Consider the following 17,537-nt stretch of genomic DNA (forward strand, 5'->3'; position numbering starts at 1 on the left):
TTATTTAGCAGTAGTGCTAGCACCGTAATGAGTTCAGTGTCAAACGCGCACTATAAATTTCACCGATCCGAGTATGAGAACACAGTAGGTCCATCCTTGGCTGTCTTGTTAAACCATCACCGTTGCTTTCAGGGGATGGTATCCTGAAGTATTAATGGCGCCATTAAATGTGATGTGTGCCCGAGTGCACTGGCCAGCAGCCCTGCTGGTGCCTGCTGCACTGGGATTAATTACGCACTGCACACAGTGTATTTATGTACGTTGAACTTCGTTCGCACACTATGTAGCCAACCGTGCTAATTGGAGGTGTGGGAGAAGGACGACAAACTAAACCCAAAAAGCAGGGTATGGCCCAATTTACTTTTTAATGTCGGAAGGAAGAGCATTTCAGATGCACAACTTAAAGAGCGTGATAATACAGTGACTGTCTTTGATGATTAGCCCAAAGGCTGATGGTTTAGGCTGAGAAAAGCTTAACTTCCGATAAAGCAATTCTCTAACAATTTCTGTTCACGACACATTTCTATTTACATGATTTAATAAAAAAAAAACTTTATTATGGATAATATTGGTGACGAAAGCCTGTGTGTTTAACCTATTCTAACACTAAAATGATGGAAAACTCATCAGACAGAAAGGCTTGATGAGAGGACCGAGCCTCTGGTCACAACTGTGCATTTGCTGTACAAAATGCTTCCGATTCACTGACGAGTGTTTGACACACAAACACAATTTGCTGCTGTATTACCGCGTGTGACCTTGATCTGAAACCTTGGGAATCAGAAGGTCCAGTGTGTATTGTAATTAAACATTAACGATGTTAGGGTTAGCATTGACATTTCCTCTATGATTGCTACTGGCACTGTTTCCGCAAGCACAAGCCTTTTGTCCTTCCAAGGACCGGTGTATTTCAGTAAATCTGAAACTTGCAAGCGAAAAGCAGACCTCGACGTGATATTCATTGCATCAATTCGTGTGCAATTTGTAAGGCCGCGGTGACACAGACTTATTTCATTTAAAGGTAATAATCGCGTGACGTGAGGGTTCTGCCTTTATAGTAAGGGATGTAAGTTGACGCTGAGGAGGTGAGGCGCCTCGCCCCCCCCCCCCCCCCATGTGGAGTGACGTCAGCCGCTAATGAATATTGGGGGGGGGGGGGGTAGGTATCCATTTGGTAGATGTCACCTCTTCATGATTATTAATGAGGGGGGCTGTTCGATGTGGAGTGATGTCACCTGTTCATGATTATTAATGAGGGGGGGGTGCTACATGTGGAGTGACATCACCCACTAATGATTATATATTAATAAGGGGGGGGGGTCCATGTGGAGGACGTCACCTGTTCATGATTATTAATGAGGGGGGCTGGCCGACGTGGAGTGACGTCACGCGCGGGACACACAGACATTCCTGGCTCATTATAGTAGTAAATGAGCACATTTGAACATTTCCGAATCGGTCAACTAAATGTGTTCCACTGTAAACCTATCAATATATTATTATTAAGTATATGCAACGATTTGTGAGCTTATGCATAATAACTAGTTATGTGTGCCATGATAAATCAATGGAAATAATATGTAAAGCCAACTATTTACCACTGGCCAAGACCAATTAGATAATATTTCGAAAGTGAGAGAAATAAAAATTATTTTAACCATTCTGATAGCTACAGGCTTAGTGCTCCTTGTAAGCCAATTAGCAAGTAATACACCGATTAACGGCATACCTATGCAGGTCACAATATGTCGATGGTGATTAACTGTGAGCAGACAATAACTGGTATTGCGATTTCTTTCACCCAATAATGGCAAGATGTGCATGCATGGTGTGCATGCATAATGTATGTTGAACATCCGATGAATAACCCAACCGGTAATGGGTATCCATTGTAATTTATATGCATACATTAATCCCCCTTCGCACCTGATTGGCTCACAAGTGACGATATCACATTTATCCTTCGATTTAAGATCGAAAACAGGAGGATTTCTCCACAACTCTGGCTGTCGCCTGACGATGCTAGATGTTAATTACTGATGAAACGTCGTACTCTAATTATAATTCTTGTGGGGTTTTACTCTCGAATAGACCGGTTTGCTGGACTAGTCATGAATTGGCATGTTTATTTTACGTGACAAACCTTACTAATCGGCTGCGTCGGGTGGTGGCGGGTTTAATGACACATTTATTTTTACGAGATCTAACCTAAAAACCTCTTATGGGCAACTAATTCAAAATTTTCGTTTTTACAAAGCACATTGACAAGGATACCAAGCGATATGTTTTCACTGGCGCCAAAAATGTTTTACAAGGCCTATTTTGCCTTGTCTAGCCAGAGGAGGCAATTCCACAGCATTTGTCGCATCATGTGAGGTGCGAATTTTATTGATTTGAAGCATTTGAGATAAGTTGCATTGGTGTCGTTTTCTGCAACTGCTGCACGATTTGTTTGAGCGTGTGCACCTTACACTCGCGTCTTTGTGCATGCGTGCATAGTCGTTAGCGCACCACGCTATGAAGAAGGTCGACTGGTACGATTTGCACTCTCGGCTAACGTGAGTGATAAGAGCCATCTGAATCGATTCTGGGCCGGCGTTAGTTCGACTTAAATGAGTACCTGGTGCGCAGTGTGTCCTTAAGTGCTCGGGGAGACAAAGACGGGCGGGCGTGGTGTTTTGGCTGCAGTACTCCCTTGTCAACTGTGCCACCCTTAAAGTGGTGCTCACGAACAGCACTTTGTCTAACAGGTTGTCTTGGCTACATATGGGGAATGTTTATTTTTTACGAGTTGTCTGTGTGTCTGTCTTTATGTGTGTTTAAGATGTGTCACTGTCCATGCTCGGGGATAGTTTAAAGTTGATGCACATAGGAATTTAATTTCAGAATAATTTTCACCGATGAAAAGTGAGGACTGCAGTTGCATTTGCCTGGCATGCAAGCTTTATTCTTCACGGAAAATCCTTTGAAAAGAAGTTGGACCTTTCTCTTTTTTAAACGGTAGCCCTGACATCCCTTAATCTCTTGTACGATGAAATAGATTTAAATCCTCAGAAGTTTTATAACATTGTAACAATTGGTTTCCAACAGGCCAACGTGGGTGACATAATGAAGTGTCCCTGCGATGAGAATATCTGTTGAATAATTCCCAGCCATGTATGATTATGATACAACCTTATATTACGTGCTCTTTTACCTTCCTTGCGAATGTCATGCAGTTTCATTGGACGATATTTCATTCCATATGTATTTATTATATGGAAACCTTGATTGTAATGTTAGGATCAGGGTTTCCATCTGTCTTGATTTTCCCAGGATTATCCTGTTTTTGAAGCAGCTGTCCTGGGACATTTGTAAGTCTTCCTGGGACATGAAAAGTATAGTTTTTTTTTTAATCAGTTGTGCAACAATAATAATAATGATTCACCACTCAAGGCAACGCATGTACATGTTATTTTCTCGTCTTCTAGTATTGTGAGATAGTATTTGTCTTACTGTGATATGTCCTAGCTTTTTGTACCTCTGGTGGTGTCAACCTTAAGATATTCTGCTTGCTAGGCATAGCAAATTACAGTATATGTTAGCATCGCTATGAATGTTGAATTTCTTTTGCACCGTACATAGCCAGCCATGGTTATCGGAGGTGCGGGAAAGTAGATGCAGGAGCATTATCAGCTATACACTCAATTTGTTGCATATATCGTGAGATTAATAATCAATTAATCCTTCTTCTTGGTTCTTTCGGTAAAGTCACGTAGAAAGGAAATAAAATAATAAAAATGAAACTAAATAAAATAAAATTCTCACGACGTTTCGGCCACAACACAAGTAGTCTTCTTCAGGTGAAGGAACAGAACTGTCGGGACGACAGCGCTTCAATGAACACTGCTAAGCTTGGCAGCGTCTTTTAAGCTAGGTGGTAGGAGTAGAGTGCCTAGACAAAGGAGTTTACATATCAACAGGAGAATTTAGCATTGAAATAGCTGTGTTAAAGTGTTGGATTAGCAGGGTGTTAAAGTCAGAAATTAGCATGTAACTGGGAGATTAGCATGATGTTAATGTGAGGGATTAGCATGTAACTGGTCACGGAAAAAAAAAATAATTAATCCATTCATTGTTCCATCCTCAATGCTGCATTCTGTGACAATTTTGAAATTGCAAAGGCCATGTGGCTCAGGTCAGAGGGCCCAGCTAGCACCACTGATAACCTGGGTTTCAATCTTGATATCCGCCTGTGATTAAAACTGGGTTCTCAAGTATAGATAATGTATACTCTCAGCTCGGTTACCAATCACTGAAAATGGCCTGCCTGTCATTCAGCGAACATTATTACCCTTGGTGCCAGAGCTGGTCAGAAAATGCTGTCCTCTATTCTGCACCAGGGGTCACGCGAAGGGATCTCTGAAGTACCTCTGTGGCATGCGCTTCTTCGTCTCGCGACATGACACCGAATAAGAATAGATTTTTATTTTTGTATGTAAGTTGTAAAGTTTACGGATGTGGAGTTGTGTTATAAACATTCCGGAAAAACAAACAGCATCGCCTGGCGAAAAACAGCAGCTGAGAGAGATGGACACAAGTGAAAGCCAGTAAAGTGTTGCTGCTGCAAGCAGCAGAGCTCGAAGCCCTAGCGAAGACACGCAACAGTGTGGGGTACAGTAGAAACGTTCCAGACTAATTGCATCCCTACAGCAATTCCTAACCGAAGGGAGGGCTTATGTCTACATGACCTCTACTTCCCATCTTGCTGCATGCATTTTCTTGGGTTCACATTTAAGTATCACTATCCATAGTTGTGTTTGTGCAAAGCTACGAGTTGACAAAACCATTGCTTAAAAATGCACGACGCAAAATAATCATCGGCGTCATTGTGGCGAAATTTTTTGTGCATTGTATAGTTTTGTGCCGATAAACACCTGGCAGTTCAATGGAAAGCCCCTCATCTCTGCTAATGAGACAATGAAAGTTGAGACTAATCCATAGTTTGCTTTGTCGAATCATTGCTGCAGAAATATTGTATTACCTAGAGGCATAGGTATGTGAAAGAGGTATATTTTTTACTTATTTTGTAAAAAAATATATAATTGTAAAAATGGGTTTGTCTGCTGACGATGCATATGATGGGTCTCTGTGCTTATTGCAGTGTGTCTGTCTTTTTCTAAGCCCCTTGCTCAAAGCATAAACCGATAATAGACTCCAGCTGGATTTAGTTTCTTAAATTGTCAAATTACCGCACGATCATGTGATACCGAGTGAGAGGTGGTTGCCTTCAGTGGTGGTGCCCCGAACGATGATATTTTTAATATAACCCCCCCCTCCTGCACGTTTCGCAGTGTTTGTTGCAGGGAACTGCATCCACCTCTCGTTTGTATGTATGTGGACATGCGCAACGTTAGGCAGTTGTTTTGACACCGTGATTGTTTGATAGCGCACTTTGTGCTGAAAAGGTTGCACTGTGTACACTAAAACGGCGAAGGCGTGGCAGTGCGTGTTAAATATTGATACGGACATTATCCAACAATCTATCCGATTCTATGCTGCCACGATGTCATAGTAAGAACACTGAACTCCTGGCACGGCAGTTAAAACAATGCTGCACGTTTCTTAAATCCACCCAGCTCTATTTACTCAGCATTTTAAATGGGAACACCACAGTTAATGTTGTTGTTGTTTTCCTCGCACTTTCTGTTTATAGGAGGCTGTCGCCACTTTGGAAGGGTTTAGCCAGAGATCAATCGATTACATTTTTGGTCCGCGTTTTGGGCAACTGAGAAAATGGGAGACATCTTCTGGCTTTGCTTGGCACAAAGGGCAGTTGTTTGTGGCGTTTGGGTCGATTCGACTTTCGGTAATCGGCTAGCATGGAGCAGTCACCTAAACGGAGTTGAGCCAGTTTTGTGCGAGTTGCCCGGGGCAGGGATTTTTCGTCGTCTGCTATGGGTGGGGGCCAACCCCCTAGCACGACATTGGGCTTGTAGGCGTTCAGGTAGTACATGGTGGCAGCGGTGTGCAAGTGGTTCAAAATTTTATTGGTGGAAGAGCGTTTAAAGTAGATTGCACGTTGGCAGGGCTGACGGAAAGCAAGGTGGATTTCATTTTCCTAGCAGGCGCAGGGGGGGCTTTGAGTAGCTCTGTGCAAGGATGCGTTGTCGAGTGGCATGAAGCCAGATATTGATTGGTGAGAAGCTTGCAGTTTTCTTGAATCGAAAGAACTTTGGTTTCTTGGTGGAGATGGTCAATGGGCGCCATGAGGTGGCATCCTGTGACTAGGCGAAGTGCTTGGTTTTGGGCGGTTTGGAGATTTCGGTAACCTGTAGAGTAGAGGTTTGGGCACCAAATGGGACTGGCATAATTGATGATGGGACGTCCAATGGCTTTGTAGGTTAGGAGTAAAGTCTCCTTTTGTCGACCCCAAGATGTGCCGGCTAAAGCTCGTAAGATGTTATTTTGTTTGTTAACTTTTGCATGGACGTGTCTGCCGTATTGAGTGAAGCTGAACATGGTGTCAAAGGTTACACCTATAATTTTGGGGTTTTTTGCCAGTGGGAGGCGTTGGTTGTTTATTATGACGTTGGGATGTAAGTTGGCTTGATGAGGATCAGGTGTGAAAAGGGTGACTGTTGTTTTCGATGTTGAGAGTTGAAGCGACCTATTGGCTAGGAAAGTTCTGAGCCGTTTTAGATCGGAGTTGATGGAGTTTTCCATTTTGGGTATATTTTGATTAGAAGTGAAAACTGTAATGTCTTCGGCATAGCTGACTGCTTGTACTCCTTTTAGAGGAGTTGGTAGATCGTGGAGGTAGGCGTGGAACAGCTCTGGGGATATTAGGGAACCTTGTGGTACTCCTGCATGAATGTTTCGTGAGGAGGATTGAATATCACGAAAGAGAGAGTGATTGGCGGCCCCTTAGGTTATTTGTAAGCCAGCAATCAAGGCCTGATGGTAGCGTAGAACCCTGGATGATGTTAATGAGTGTGAGGTCGTTAACGGTGGCGAAAGCCTTTGTAAGGTCAAGGGAAGCGACGATAGTGCAGGATGGGGGCTTTTTCTCATTGAAACCGTTTGCAGTTTGGGTGGTTAGGTTGAGAATAGCTGTTGTTGAGTGTGCAGGGCGAAAGCCATGTTGGTGAGATGATGGAGGTAAGTTGGTGCGATGATGGAGGTAAGTTGGTGGTGATGATTGGAAGGATGAGGGCCTCTAAAATCTTGATTGATGGGCAAAGTAGGGAAATCGGCCTGTAGGACGTTGCTTGATTTAGGGTTTTTCTGGGTTTTGGAATTGGGATGATTGTGGATGATTTTCAGATGGCCGGAATGAGGTTGCACTGTAGTGAGTCGTTAATGGTGGAGGCGAGAAACTTCATGCCAAGGGGGGTGAGGTGTTTGAGGTGGGGGATAGCTATGCCATCGGGGCCAATTGCGGAATAATTTTTGGATTTTTTGATCGCTAGTTTCACCTCTTCAAGGCTAAATTGGGGGGCGTCGTTTCGAGGTGGTTCCTTGATATGACGGATTTTTATGGGTGGATTTATTGGAAGACTGTGGGATGGCTAAAGAGAAAAGTTTGTTGAAGTGGTTGGCAATGTTGTTTATGACGGATTTGTTGTTGAAAGTGATTGCACAATTTGGCGGCGGTTTGGAGCGTCCGTCTAAGGCTTTGATGGTCTTCCAAAGTTTTTATGAGTTTTGGCGGTGGTCAAAAGATTAAACTAACTCGTGCCAGCGTTCTGTTTTGGCTTGATTGATTAGCTTTGTGATTTCAATATTGAAGGCTGGGATATGTGGTGATGTAGGATTTTTAGTCCTAATAGTGTTTCGTTGGTTCATTAGCGTTGAGGCTTCTTTAGGGAGGCAGGGAAGGGGTATTGCTTGTAGCAACCCGCCGGGATGGTGTGCTTGGTGGTAGTTGCGATGATGTTTCTGAAAATCTTTTCAGAGTTATGTGTGGATATGTTTGATGTTGTCGGCGAATAATGCCTCTGATTCGGAAGTAAAAAAAATGGCCAGTTGGCTTTTTTTAAGTTGTAATACAAGTGCTTTTTAGTAGTTTGTGAAGGCTTGGCGGCATTCAGGGTCAACACTAGGTAGGTGGTCGGATCCAAGGGCCGTAAAGACTTGCCAGTCAATTGATTAAAGGAGGTCTCCTGACGGTATTGAGATATCTGGTGAGGATGAAGGGCCAGATGACGGAACTCTGGTTTAATTATTTTGCATTGAGTACCCCATAGAGGGAGCCGTTCAAGATATCGGCAATGAGGCCGCCACGTGCATCTGAAAGGGAAGAGTGCCAAAGTTTGTTGTGGGCGTTGAAATCTCCAATAACAATTGGGTCGTTGTTTGGTAAAAGTCGATTTATATTTAACTGATAGTTGCGAGGGCAATAACTGGTCGGTGGGATGTAGACGTTGACGATAGTGAGTGGGCCTAGATGGGATTTGATACGGACGTTTAAGACTTCTGTGGTGATATCAGAAGGAGGCATTGAGATTTTAATTTCTTCAAATTGAATGCTGTTATGGATGAGGAAAGCTACACCGCCACCAGCTGTTGGTCGGTCTCGACGGAGGAAGGTGAATTTTGAAAGTTGGGCAGGCGAGAAGTGGATTTTAATTTTCTTTCTTGGATGGCGGCTATATTAATGGATTTTTGTTGTAGGGAAGTGCTGAGTTCAAGAGATTTGTTGCTGATGCCGTTGATGTTTAGTTGAAGGATTTTTAGGTCGTTTTTGTTGTGGACGTTTTGTTGTGGTTGAAACGGTGGTTGCGATGGCTGAGGTGGTGGTGCTCGTGTAGTTGTGCAAGGTGGAGTTGTTGGAGTGGATGATGTACAATATTTGCAGAACCAGCTGGAATTTGAACTGGGGATGCGGGCTGAAGTAGTGCAGCGTTTGTGGTACCAAGCTTTACAACCGTTGCATTGGATAGAATTTTCATTGACGTTCTTGCCGCAGCCGCCACACGGGAAAGCCGGGCCTGGATTCAATTCCACGTCCCCAGCAATAATGAGAAGCCAGCTCCAGTATGCCGGGAGGCCTGGGCTGGCTTCTCATTATTGCTGGGGACGTCGAATTGAATCCAAAAGCAGGAAAGTGCGAGGGGTGATGTTGCCATTTGCAAGTGCTTTCGTAGTACTTGGTCACTTGGAACAAGCGGCAACACTGGAAAGACCACAGTTTATCGATCAGCAGGTCGTGTATAGTGGGGTCAAGTGGGGGGGATACGCCCACCTCATCTAATATGACTGACCAGCATGAAAGAGTTGGCCAAGATACCCTTTCGAGCACCCTCTAATGGAGCCTCTTCCGCCAGCAGTGTCTTAAGCAAACAATTTCAGGGCTGTACCTTTGTCTCCTGTGCTTTTCAAATAAAAAATGCATTCAACTCATACATGCATAGAGGATTATCTTATAAATTACAATTAATAATTCACAACGCTGTGTTAATCCGCTACTGGATGAATGCCTTCGCACAGTGAGTCCACCTTTGAAGGTGTCTAATCCGACTTCGCCATGCTAGTTTGTGCTATGACTAAAAATGTTGATAGTCGTGGTATAAGAATCAAACTTTATTTGCCAGATTTGCAGCAAAATGGGTTTCCCATTGCACCAATGCACCACCCAGTGTGGTGTATGAAATACAATGATTAACATTTTTACGTGATTACAGAAAGGGAGTTATAGGCACACACTCAGCAGTTCATTTGTTTTGATTACCCATAACATTGCATATACGAGATTGCCTCTTTCCAAAACGGTGCATACTAATACACCATTTGCTTCATTATAATGCACTTGCAATAAAACTTCCTGCTATAATTTTTTGTCAGACGCTATATATAAATAAAAAAAACTGCTTGAGTTGTGCCTTTCAAAGAAGCTGTATTTTATTTTTACTCCAAATGCTTAAGTGGCTTGCAAAGTTTACCTAAACTTACATTGCACCATAAAAAGCAGGTTCAAGCCAGGTTTCGGTGGTGTTTTGACATCATGTTTGTTTGATGCTACACTTATGCTTGAAGAAATGCAGCGTGCACGCTTAAGGTAGTGCGCTATAAACATTGATACTGTCATCCAAGAATGCTTTTGTATCTGATCTATTATTGTGTAGCATCGCTCATTGAACATCATGCATAAAGCCCCTATCATATACGTGTACACAGTGGTCGAAGTGGAAATGTAGGTGCCACTGTGAAATCTATTTGTCCTGCAACCCACGTTCACTGCCGTTTCCCCACTGTGGAAGCATCATACTATGAGTGGAGTAACCGTTCTAAAATGTGCCCGTAGGCACGTTTTGTGTTGTATAAAGTGCCGATATGGCGTACCCATCATATACCAGCCCATTTTGACCACTGCGTACGCAAGACTATCATATCAACTAGACTTTTGCCCATCCGAGGACGGGTGTATTTCAGTACATCTGAAACTTGCAAGCGAAAAGCACATCGCGACGTGAAATTCATTGCATCAATTCGTGTGCAGTTTGTCAGGCCGCGGTGACACAGACTTATTTAATATAAAGGTTATAATCCCTTGTTCTTCATGACGTCCTTTTTACTTCTATGTCTCAACAGCGTTACGGAGATCACGTGACGTGATGAGGGTTCTGCCTTTGTCGTGAGGGTTGTGAGTTGACGCTGAGGAGGGGGGAGGAGGCGCCTCGCCCCCCCCCCCATGTGGAGGACGTCACCTGTTAATGATTATTAATGAGGGGGGCTGGCCGACGTATTGTGACGTCACCTTTTCATTATCAATGAGGGGGGGTGCTACATGTGGAGTGACGTCACCCACTAATGATTATTAATAAGGGGGTCTATGTGGAGGACGTCACCTGTTCATGGTTATTCATGAGGGGGGAGGGGGTGGCCGCCGTGGTGTGACGTCACGCGGAGGATATACAGAAATTCTTTGCTCATTATAGTAGTATATATTTTATTACGTTATTGTTTCCCTTCTACGTGACGTTACCGAAAGAACCAAGAATATGAATCGCTGCAGTCACGAAAGCTTTAAATCAAAATGTAGTATATAGTCATTAATAATTAACAGTCTTCTGTTCATCCACTGCTGATTGAGGGCTTCCAACATGCCGTCGGTAAATGGGGGTTGTTTGTGATCAAGCTTTACCACGCTTGCCACTTTGGGTTGGTGAAGTGGCGATGCCCAGCACTGGCCCTGGTCAGGATTGGAACTCGGGTCACTGGCTTCATAGCTTACTGCTCCCCTGAGTTGGTGTTGTATGCATGCACTCATCAGTTAATTTGTTTTCTTACCCACAACATTGCATATCCGTGCTTACCTCTCTTACGCCATTCATTTTAATTATAATACACTGCCAATAGTTCCTGCTATAATTTACATCTGTGTACATAGCAGCTTAGGTTCTGCCTGTCAGTGGAGCTGTATTTCGGCCCCAAATGTATACATTACACGCAGAGTTTACAGAAGCTAAGCTTTACTCGGCATCACAAGGCGGGTTCGAGCCAGGTTACGTGCTCTGTCAGCTGGCATGGGCGTTGAGATGCGTTTGGCAAGGTCACCAGGCTGACTTCTCTTGACTTGGCTAATAAAATCCTCAGCTGTTTCACGTGTGCATGTGACTCACTGCCCAGACGGTTGCTTTACTTTGCCTTGTGAGATCATTCTCCGTCGTCATATGCCACTGGGTATATGCACTTTGCGACCTCTGGTAGCAAGAGTTTTAATGCGGTGTGTTTCAGGGGGGTGTTTCATATGCGTGGGTTTACGCTCGAGATAACGGTTTTCTGAGTTGTCGCTGTTAATATTTTACCCTAAGAATCTTAAGGGTGCATTAGGTTAACTGTGAGCCTAGGGCAAAAGCAGTTTAATTTAGAAAACCGTTATCTTAATTGTGCCTTTAACCCAAAAAGCTGTGTTTGATTCTGCCCAAGGCAAACATAAGTGGCGAGTGATTTCCAAACCAGTCCACCAACATGCAATGACCATTAAGGCATGGAGTGGGTTGACAAAGAGCTGTACATTATCATCATACACGTTTTAATTGTGCCTTAGTCTGAAGTTTTAAGCCTCGGACATTTACACTGAACCTTAAGAATCCTCAATGTTATTTTTTTTTATTCTGGCTCCTGTGTGCTATTGCGCACGTGACTGCTGCTGCGCAGGGTACTCCGAATTTAAATATTGAACATAAGCATGGAATACAAAAAATGTAAATGTTACTGTAATGATAGTTACATCTGCTGCTCGTTGTGAAGTAAAAACATGTCGCATGCCATTGACTTGACTGGCAACAGGACCAACACATTAATATAGATTTTTTATTTTCCTGCCGTTCTCTCTGCCTCGCAGTTAATCATCACTGGCAGCTGTGTGGCAATTGTGATTACAATTCACAGTTCCGCACTCTTACCCTGTGAGTGTTACGGTTTTACTGATAACATATCATTTTAGTTTGACCTCTGACCACGACGAATTCCATACATCAGAGCCCTCTGCCACATACTGTACGGAGGGTTTAGCCATAATTATTAATAATAATGTACATCTCATTGTAAATGCACTGCTGGATGTAGGGCCTCCCTATGACGTGTCTCGGTCGTGGGGGTTTGTTTGACCATACTTCATCACACTGGTCAGTGTGGGTTGGTGACAAGGGGGACTAGGATTGGTTCAAATATCACTGGTCGCTGATGTTTGCCATGGTCTGGAATTGAACACAGGTCCCCAGATGCATAGTGCACTGCGCTAATCACAGTGCCACTGCTCCATCTCGGTTCTGGAATTGTAGCATGAAAATCGTAGAAAACTGCGAAAAAGTGCACAATTTAAAGAAAACTAACAAATCATATTTATATCTGCTTGTTTATGAACGCAGCGTTGATAACACTGATCCGTAATTTGCTACATTACCTTTCGGCAGAAGATTTGAAAGGGTTTCTTGCTTCGTAGGTCCATGCAAGTAGTATTTAGTTTTGTACATCTGCATTTGAGTTTATTTGATTTGTTACACAGATGAAAACATTTATCCAGTCACCCTGCTATTTTACAAGGGAGATCTGTGGTGCATGAGCACAGGAACAACAAAACAATGACCCAAGACATCAACATTGCAGATGCGTACTGGATCCTTAAGGAATATTGCACAACCAAAAAACCGAGGTATTTAACTGTTGTAAATCAAACATGCGAATAAAAAACTGCGCAAATGTAATATGAGAGCAAGATGCGCAAGAAAAGGTGATGTATAGGTGACAAGTAAGCCCTAAATTTTAGTCTAAAAGTGACAAGCACACGCACGTCGAAAAAGACTGCGCAAACGTGGGAGCAAGAGGTGCCAGAGGACAAGTTTGGTGCAACCGATTAGCACGGTTGGCTGTGTACGGTGCAAAACAAGTTAAACATTCATACAAGCTCTTGTGTTTTGGTTTACTGGGGAGATTGAGGGGGAGTGAAGGGAGGGAACTAAGCTGAAAACGAGTTGGCAAGAGTATTCCAGAAACTGGAGCAGGAATAAGGAGGCACTTCTGAGGCTGTAAGAGGGAGTTAGATTTACTAAGTAGTAATTTACATAATTGTCATATTTGTTTAAAAGGACCTTTTAGTATGAAGACATCTCAGTTATGCTAAGTCCGGATATTCAGTGGATATAGATTTGAGTTAATGTACAGATTGCAGTGATGAGTTCAACCAACGGAGAGCAGAGTGGCCTCTGACATAAGGTAGATTCAGAAGCTAGGCTGTAGATGCATTTCTAAGATCGCCAAACTTTGTTTTTGTAGTTGTTTATTTTGGGGAAGGGGGAGCGGCATTTGTCACAAGCCAGTAACCAGATCAATAAAAATAAAGTGTCGTCCTTCTTGATAAATGTACCGGCTGCCCCCTACGACTTGTTGTTGATGTTCCCCGACCCCTCTGGGTTTGGAATTTGTTGATCCCCCCCCCCTCCGTTTGCTTGGCTCCCTCCGTGTTTGGCCTCGTTGGTCCTGGGCCACCCGCGATGTCTCTTTCTCGGTCCCCTCTCCCATTGTGTCCCAGCCCTCCCCCACCCTCCGCCACCGCTTTCTTATTTAACCTTCTTCATATTATTCTTGGAGTATGTAAAGCGTGCGTATGTATGTTTAACTTCTTTCGCACCGCACTTAGCCAACCGTGCTAATCGGAGGTGTTGTGGTTGCATATCAACGCTGTATACATTGAAATCGTTTTTGTTGTTGCCCCAAATTAAAAGTTGCATTTCACCAGGGCATGCATGGTTCAATGAGCAGCGGTATTGACACACTTGCCGACTATCTAGTGGACATCGTTGAAAAGGGAGCTTCACAGCCTATGGAATTCCTCCAGTCTAAATAACGATTCTGATTGTGATTTGTTGCACGTGCTTAACCACCACTTCCAACACAGAATCACAAACAGTTTGTTGATGACTTGGAACAACCATCAAAACATGTTGGGGGGGGGGGGAGGGGTGGTGGAACTGCCCCCTTTCCCCCCCACCCCGATTGCACCTCCAGTAACAGGCATGTGTGCTGTCCACCTTTGGTCTTCCTAGGTCACGTCATCGAGTGCCTATACATAGCTCACAAGGAGGGGGTCCTGCGGGAGGAGTTCACGCTGGCCAGCGAGACCAACGACCGCACCTGTGCGCGCGTCGCCGTGCAAGCCCGCGTCATGGGTAAGCCCATTGCACATTCCAGGGGGTGTCCTGGAAAAATAATCTTGACAGCACTCGTGTACGTGCGCGCGGCCCCTTTGTCAATCCACTGTTTTTGGTGTTCAGTTTGTTGTCCTTCCACCCCCCCCCCCGCCGCACCTCCGATTAGCGCGGTTTGCTACGTACGGCGCGAAATAAGTTCAACTTACATGCATAAATACAGAATGGAGGCGCTCCATCCACATGCCAGGTTTCTATGGTGTAAGCAGGTCTCCCGTGGAAAATGAGCATTTATTGCCCAGTAATAAGCCACCTAAAATAAGATTGTGTGTGGAAGTGTAAAGCGTCGGTACTGCCATCTTTTAAAATGTTTGTTCATCATGGAAGAGTGGGCCAAAATACCACGTATAGAGGGGCTCTCTAAAGCCTCGAGTGAAGGCCCTAATGGGGGCCTTTCAGGTTCTTGGGGGTTGTTTGACCATGCTTGCAGCGGCTGGCCAGTGCAGGTTCGTAATGCGGGGTGCCCAGGAATTGTTCAGATATCTCTCAGGGGGTCCCTCAGCATTTGCTATTGCCAGGAATTGAACTCACGTTGCTGAGTGCATAGTGCAGTGTGCCACCCACTGAGCTACCCACTGTTCTACCGATAAACCACATGTATATATTTTTGAGGATAACCCATGCAAGCTTCATTAAAATAATTTACCTTTCAACTTTATTAATCTTTATTGTTTCACCTCCCTACAGTGCCACAATGCATTTTATAAATCATTTTTTTCATCCACTTAAGCAGCCTACATTTCTAGTCAATTAGATTTTGTGGGTAATCGTTTTTTATTCCTTTACACGCTGCCTCTTTGTGCTGCACATTCTCTGCTAAATTGTACAGTGAAAATGCAATGTGTCTATGCAAGAGATCAATTGATTCGACAAAAAAAACCTCCACGTTCATCATTAACACTTCAATCAAAGGAAAAGTATATAGAATGGTTGACGTTTTGGGCAATGGCTCCGCTTCATAATACTTATGACTTGAGGGCTATTGCCCATTACATCACCTATGGTGTATTTTTCCTCTTTAAAGCAATGTTATTAATGAATGTGAGGTTTTGTTTTTGTTATTAATGCTTGTGCACCGCAGACAACACTATTAAGGACTTAAACAGATGTCTTTGAGCTCTAGTTTTTTTTCCTGTTTACACACAAATATCAGCATGTGGCCAGTGTGTTGTAGTTATGTTTTTTATAACGTATGTATGTTTGTTTAACCGTTTACACACCAAACGTAGCCAACCGTGCTCATTGGAGGCGCGGGGAAAGGACGACAAACTAAACACAAAAAAGCAGTTGTAAAGAAATGAGTTTTCAATCTAGATTTTAAAACTGCTTAGCTCCATTGGCTTCCTAATAAACAACCATTTTTCGGCTGGTTTCATGTGAAGGTCGAAGAAGAAGAATAAATAAAGACTAAGCGGGGGTTGTGCCTGGATAGGCTTGGATGGGTGACCACCATGTACAGCAGGTTGTCACAGGTTGCTGTGGAACTACAGTGTAGTGAGCAGCAGGGGGCAGTGCAGCAAAATCCATTGAACTGCTTCCCACGTTGACCAACCGATGCTGGCCAAATAACCCCTGCAGCTTGCGCGGCATGAGGAGGCCCTCATCCAGCAGTGGACTGGTAAAAGGGGCTCTACATATATATGTACTCAACGACTGGAAACGGGATATGACCATTGTGCTGCACTCTGCTCACTTCCTCCAGCCCTCCGTGCCATCTACTCCCTGCTCCTGTTCAAGTTGAGGCTCAAAACCTATCCTGTTTGTCTCTCACTTTGGCTCACTGCCTATCTCTATACACGTAAATACTCGCAATGCTTCTGTACAACATCTTGTAATGCAGTGCTATTTAAGTGCTGTATGAATCCACATTGTATTGGATTGTATTGACCCGTGTTATTTAGAGCATAAATCCCGCTGCCATTTGTTTTTATTGTGGTGCACAGCTAAATGGCAGCTAGCTGATTGGAAATCCTTGTGCGGTAAAAAAAAAAAAATCCCTTCAAATTTTAATGCGCATAGATGAGGGTTAGATTGCTGAATGCTTGGTGCGGGTGTTGATCCTGAAAGGCACCATATAAATATTGTGTTGTTGTGGCTCTGTTGGTGAACTTGTATTTGTGTATACTTTTGTTCCATCAGTCAGTATCTTGTGCACAGCACACTCTGAAAGGCAAGTTGTGCCCATTTATAATGGGAAGGGCTCTCTTGTGGGTATGGCATGTTCAACTTGAGACTAAATGGCATTGACATTGCAGTATATTGAAAATGTAAGAGCCTCAAATCATATATGACGTGTTTTTCACCATCTCAAGTGGTTTATCTGTCTCATCCTTTAAACGGCACTGCCAAACAAGATTTGTTTGAATTTTTTTTTTATTTCCTGTGCTGCTAACAATCATTTTATTCATATATGATACTGCATTTGTGTGTGAGAGCCGTTTTTTTCTGAATAGTAGATAGCGCTTAAGACCTCCGTAGTAAAAGGTAAACTTCCTCACTCAAGCCTCTGGCTGCTGGCAGGAAGGGTCTCCACTTGAGGGTGCTCTAAAGAGACCCTCTGTATGTGTGGGGTATTTTTGACCTACTCTTCCATACTTTCAGAGTTGGCGTTGCCAACACTTTACCCCACCACATGCAAGATGTCAGTCGAATAACTTCGGTGGACCTTTTTATACTGCTGGGAAGACAGAAGCAGGGAGGTTTTAAAAATGAATATTGACCACTGCTTCAACTGCCGTGCTGTGAGATTGAACGAGTAACATCTGGATTACAAGTCCTGTGTGTTAATCATTACACCACAGCAGTATTCTACCTCCATGGCAATCACTAGGTTGTTTGTAAGTTAAT

At 43.6% G+C, this 17,537-nt stretch overlaps 1 protein-coding gene across 2 annotated transcripts in view; it reads left to right on the plus strand.

Moving 5' to 3' along the window:
- Positions 1-17,537, plus strand: part of ADISSP (adipose secreted signaling protein) — a 44,463-nt gene that overhangs the window by 17,639 nt on the left and 9,287 nt on the right. For both annotated transcript variants that reach the window (XM_032950554.2, XM_032950556.2), the window contains exon 5: positions 14,529-14,651. In XM_032950554.2, coding sequence (XP_032806445.1) covers positions 14,529-14,651 — 123 coding nt within the window. The remainder of the gene's footprint in view (positions 1-14,528; positions 14,652-17,537) is intronic.

The sequence above is a fragment of the Petromyzon marinus genome, chromosome 9 (assembly GCF_048934315.1).
Source record: "Petromyzon marinus isolate PM22_M1 ecotype Great Lakes invasive population chromosome 9, UKy_Petmar_22M1.pri1.0, whole genome shotgun sequence".
Lineage (NCBI taxonomy): Eukaryota > Metazoa > Chordata > Hyperoartia > Petromyzontiformes > Petromyzontidae > Petromyzon > Petromyzon marinus.